At 45.6% G+C, this 6000-nt stretch overlaps 1 protein-coding gene across 1 annotated transcript in view; it reads left to right on the forward strand.

The window, feature by feature from the left end:
• Positions 1-6000, forward strand: part of ptpn3 (protein tyrosine phosphatase non-receptor type 3) — a 57268-nt gene that overhangs the window by 36491 nt on the left and 14777 nt on the right. The window contains exons 17-20 of the mRNA XM_084336161.1: positions 2202-2258; positions 4190-4346; positions 4589-4764; positions 5397-5487. Coding sequence (XP_084192287.1) covers positions 2202-2258; positions 4190-4346; positions 4589-4764; positions 5397-5487 — 481 coding nt within the window. The remainder of the gene's footprint in view (positions 1-2201; positions 2259-4189; positions 4347-4588; positions 4765-5396; positions 5488-6000) is intronic.

Genomic DNA, 6000 nt, shown 5'->3' on the forward strand with positions numbered 1-6000 from the left:
CTGTGATCCTACTTCTTGTTCACAGTTACCTTTTTCCAAAGTCCAAAGTCGAACTTTCTGTTGCTTAAAGGAACACGCCAACATTTGGGGAAATTAGTTTACCGTCTTCTCCAGAGAGAGACAAGAAGATAGATACCAGTTTCCTCTCTGTGCGTTCAGTAGAAAGCTATCTGGCTGCATGTTAGCCTAGCTTAGCACAATGAATGGAAGTTACATTCTAACCTTAGCCTAGGCATTGTCCAACTAACACCTCTCCCAAAGGCTAACCGGCACTGTCCGCTTCCATTCATTGTGCTAAGCTAGGCTAACGTGCAGCCAGATAGCTTTCTACTGCCTTATTACTCATACTTTCATAACTTTCATTAACTACATATACAGAATTGGATTACAGTAGGAAGCTTTTTTCTACACGTCACGTCATATTGATATCAGTAAATATAGGTTCGGCCGTAACAGAAAATGTATTAGGCTATCTGTTAACAGTATCAGCCAGTATAACCCATAGCTCTGTATGATAGCATATACATGCTGTATATATACCATATATATATTTATTCTCACCACATATCTATCCACACCTGTATTTACCTGTACATAGTCATTTTACATATCTGTAGATACTATATATCTATATCTGTACCCTACTCTTACTAGTTACGCTGCTGGCCAGTATGACTTACTACCATACTGTCTGTATACCTGTATCACTGTACATATTATACTACAACTATGTACATACATCTGATTAGCACTACACTCAGAAGTACTAATTTGTATATTTTGTACCCAGTTTAATCACCTCTACATTGCATATTGCTGTTGCACTTTAGTGCTACATTTGCACTCTGGTTCGATGCCAAACTTCTTTTCATTGTACTTTACTTGTGATGTATAATGATGACCATAAATGGTAACAACCGATGAGGTACTCAAAAACCTGAGCACCCTCCAACCTAACAAGGCTTACTACTTGTCTACTTACTACTTACTACTTGTTACTATCTTGTCTAGCACAGTCTCTGGAGCGTAACAGTAAGAAGCATTTTGTATGAAAGTATTCTGTACTTCTGTATGACAACTATTAAAGAACTTGAACTTGAACTTGAACTTGAAGGCCACTGGCCATGACAACATCCCCTCCAAATTCCTCAGAGACTCAGCAGCCGCCATCACCCCAGTCATCACACACATAATAAACCTCTCCATAAAACAGGGACATGTCCCCAAGGACTTCAAAATTGCGAGAGTGACCCTTCTGCACAAAAAGGGCAGCAAATTAGACCCAGGCAACTACCGCCCTGTTTCTATTCTTACCTCCATCTCGAAAGTCATGGAGAAAATAGTCTACAAACCGGTCGAAAAGTACCTGGCGGAAAAAAAATCAAATCTACGAATTCCAATCTGGCTTCAGAACATCCCACTCCACTGACACATGCCTTCTCTATTTGAACGACCACATCAAACAAGAGGTGGACGCGGGCAAATACTGCGGCATGGTCATGCTGGACCTACAAAAGTCCTTCGACACTGTCAATCACTCCATTCTGATTGACAAGCTAAAAGCAATTGGTTTTGATAGTTTATCAGTGAGCTGGATGCAATCCTACCTTGAGGGGAGAGAACAGATGGTGGAGGTAAACGGTACTCTATCCCCCCCCCCTCACAGTGAGCTGTGGTGTTCCACAAGGAAGCATACTAGGACCGCTACTGTTCCTAATTTATGCAAATGACATGTCGTCAGCTTGTGACTGCAACTTGTTCTTGTTCGCGGACGACTCAGCCCTGCTGGTCTCTGACAAGAACAAGTTACAGGTTGAAAAAACCCTCATATCGTATATGTCACAAATGTAACAGTACAAAATACCTGTATGTCATCTATGTCCCTATGCCATAAATGTCATGTATGTTGTGTATGTCATAAATGTCACTATGAATTGAAAATGGGGGACCCTGATGTAAACAAGACAGACGTCTTTCTCTGGTCTGCATCCCCTTAACAATTGTATGTATTGAGCCGTACTGTATTGTACCCATTCTGCAATCTGTTAAATAAAGTTTTCATTCATTCATTCATTCACCATACGTTTGAATCTAATCGAATCTAATCTAAAAATGTTCTTATCGGATCATATCATCATAAATGTTCATACATTGTGTCTGCTGCTGTGTCTCTCTCTCTCCTGCTCCCTCCTTCCTCGCAGGGTGGGGTGGATCAGAGGATGCCTCTGGCCATATCCCACGTTAAGCTCGACTCCCCGGTAAGGATACACTCTATCCCACGTTAAGCTTGACTCCCCGGTAAGGACACACTCTATCCCACGTTAAGCTCCACCCCCCGGTAAGGACACACTCTATCCTGCGTTAAGGTCCACCCCCTCGGTAAGGACACACTCTATCCCACGTTAAGCTCCACCCCCCCGGTAAGGACACACACTATCCCACGTTAAGCTCCACCCCCTCGGTAAGGACACACTCTATCCCACGTTAAGCTCCACCCCCCGGTAAGGACATACTCTATCCCACGTTAAGCTCCACCCCCCGGTAAGGACATACTCTATCCCACGTTAAGCTCCACGCCCCGGTAAGGACATACTCTATCCCACGTTAAGCTCCACCCCCTCGGTAAGGACACACTCTATCCCACATTAAGCTCCACCCCCGGTAAGGACATACTCTATCCCACGTTAAGCTTCACCCCCGGTAAGGACATACTCTATCCCACGTTAAGCTCGACTCCCCGGTAAGGTGACGCTCTATCCCACGTTAAGCTCCACCCCCCGGTAAGGACACACTCTATCCTGCGATAAGGTCCACCCCCTCGGTAAGGACACACTCTATCCCACGTTAAGCTCCACCCCCCCGGTAAGGACACACTCTATCCCACGTTAAGCTCCACCCCCTCGGTAAGGACACACTCTATCCCACATTAAGCTCCACCCCCCGGTAAGGACATACTCTATCCCACGTTAAGCTCCACCCCCCGGTAAGGACATACTCTATCCCACGTTAAGCTTCACCCCCGGTAAGGACATACTCTATCCCACGTTAAGCTCGACTCCCCGGTAAGGTGACGCTCTATCCCACGTTAAGCTCCACCCCCCGGTAAGGACACACTCTATCCCACGTTAACCTCCACCCCCGGTAAGGACACACTCTATCCCACGTTAAGCTCGACTCCCCGGTAAGGACACACTCTATCCCTCGTTAAGCTCGACTCCCCGGTAAGGACACACTCTATCCCACGTTAAGCTCCACCCCCCGGTAAGGACACACTCTATCCCACGTTAAGCTCGACTCCCCGGTAAGGACACACTCTATCCCACGTTAAGCTCGACTCGCTCGACTCCCCGGTAAGGACACACTCTATCCCACGTTAAGCTCGACTCCCCGGTAAGGACACACTCTATCCCACGTTAAGCTCGACTCCCCGGTAAGGACACACTCTATCCCACGTTAAGCTCGACTCCCCGGTAAGGACACACTCTATCCCACGTTAAGCTCCACCCCCCGGTAAGGACACACTCTATCCCACGTTAAGCTCGACTCCCCGGTAAGGACACACTCTATCCCACGTTAAGCTCGACTCCCCGGTAAGGACACACTCTATCCCACGTTAAGCTCGACTCCCCGGTAAGGACACACTCTATCCCACGTTAAGCTCGACTCCCCGGTAAGGACACACTCTATCCCACGTTAAGCTCGACTCCCCGGTAAGGACACACTCTATCCCACGTTAAGCTCGACTCCCCGGTAAGGACACACTCTGGCTTGTAGGTGTCTCCACCACACAGGATCCTCCATGTTTAGACTTACATGCTTTGTGACGAGACGTAAACACGACGTGGACGGATGGGTCGACAAGTGGCGGAGTGGGTGGATGAAAGGATGGGTGGATGAGTAGATGGATGGACGGATGTGTAGCTGGTTGAATAGATAGATGGACGGATGTGTAGCTGGTTGAATAGATAGATGGATGGATCTGTAGCTGGTTGGATGGATGGACGGACAGCAGGGTGATTGGATGGATGGATAGATGGATGGTTGAGCAGCTGGGTGGGTGGATGGATTTATTGAATGATGAATGAATAAATGGATGCATGTGTGAATCACTCGATGGATAGAATTAGATGAATAGTAATGTTCTACCAGAATTCTAAGTGCGTGTGTGTGTGTGTGTGTGCGTGTGCAGGCAGGGAGATGTGAGCCCAAGCTGCTAGAAGGAGATCTGCTGGTGCTCATCAACGGTCGAGACATTTCTGAACACACACACGACCAGGTGGTCATGTTTATACGAGCCAGCCGGGAGTCACATTCTAGAGAACTGGCCCTGCTCATCAGACGCAAAGGTGTGAGTGTGAACATGAGAGAGTGTTTAAATGGACATTGACATTCCAGAGACAATAGGTAATATCCTGATTAAGGTCACAGATGACATAAGGTATTTACATGTATTTTCAGATCCTTATTACTAGTATGCCTGTATACATAAACCGTAAATGGAATATTGCCAGCGTTGTCATGGAGACGGATGTTGTGAGTGCGCCGCCATGTGTATTCGAGTTGTATTTGAGCGTCTTTTGCCTCGCAGGTCCTGGGCGTGTGGCACCTTTGCTGCAATTCCCCCCTGCCCTCTCTCTCACTGGCCAATCACAGGGAGACAAGCAACAGTCCCTTGCCCAATCGGAGCGTGTCAGTACACTGGAAGAGTCCATCAGACAGCTGGAGAGAGGGGTCCAGTCTGGAACTCTCTCCTTCCACTTTGAGGTGTGTGCGTGTGCAGGTGGGACTTTAAATGACCAAAAAGAAATAGCTCCATTTCTCTTAATACTTTAAGCAGGATTTAGTACTGTACGTCCCACTCACTTATTTGGGGGATCATTTCCACGCCCCTCAAAGTTCTGGCACAGATAACCTTCCAAATGTGGACTATATCCCTTCCCTCTTAGTAACAAGAACGCATGGCTTGACATGATCCTACCTAACTTTGTGTGTGTGTGTGTGTGTGTGTGTGTGTGTGTGTGTGTGTGTGTGTGTGTGTGTGTGTGTGTGTGTGTGTGTGTGTGTGTGTGTGTGTGTGTGTGTGTGTGTGTGTGTGTGTGTGTGTGTGTGTGTGTGTGTGTGTGTGTGTGTGTGTGTGTGTTGGGCACAAAAGGAATTCATACAAACAAATCCAATCTATCAAAACAAATCCAACTTAACGTCAGAAGCCCACGAGAACACACAAAGGGGGGAGGGGAGTCTTGCATATACACAGGACAATAAAGTCTCCTGATTAAAATGTAATCATCACTTTATTTTCAATTGGTTTCAGTTGATATGCTATTTTCTCTTCTTTGTTCGTGGGGTTTCAGTGAGCTTTTCTTTATGTTTTCTCTCACATTTCTGGATTTGTACAGAACCTGTACAGGAGAAAACCTGGTCTTTTAATCACCTGTGCTCGGCTCCCCGAAAATATGGACAAAAACAGATACAAGGACGTGCTGCCCTGTGAGTACTACCTGTTCTACCCTATTTAACTCTCTAGTCTAGACTATAGTCTCTCTATCTCTCTCTCTCTCTCTCTCTACGCTTCTCTTTCTCTCTATCTCTATTTCTATCTCTCTCTCTCTACATCTCTCTCTATCTATATTATCTCCATCTATCTCTCTCTCTACATCTCTCTACATCTATCTATTCTCTACATCTATCTACATATATCTCTACATCTATCTCTACATATATATCTCTATCTCTACAGCTCTCTATCTCTACATATATATCTCTATCTCTACAGCTCTCTATCTCTACATATATCTCTACATCTATCTCTACATCTATCTCTACATCTATCTCTACATCTATCTCTACATATATCTCTACATCTATCTCTACATATATATCTCTATATCTACACCTATCTCTACATCTATCTCTCTATCTCTACATCTCTCTCTACATCTCTCTATATCTCTACACTTACCTCTCTATTTCTAGCTATCTATCTCTACATCTCTATCTCCA

Source organism: Notolepis coatsorum (assembly GCF_963971535.1).
Source record: "Notolepis coatsorum genome assembly, chromosome: 19".
In the NCBI taxonomy this organism is placed as follows: domain Eukaryota; kingdom Metazoa; phylum Chordata; class Actinopteri; order Aulopiformes; family Paralepididae; genus Notolepis; species Notolepis coatsorum.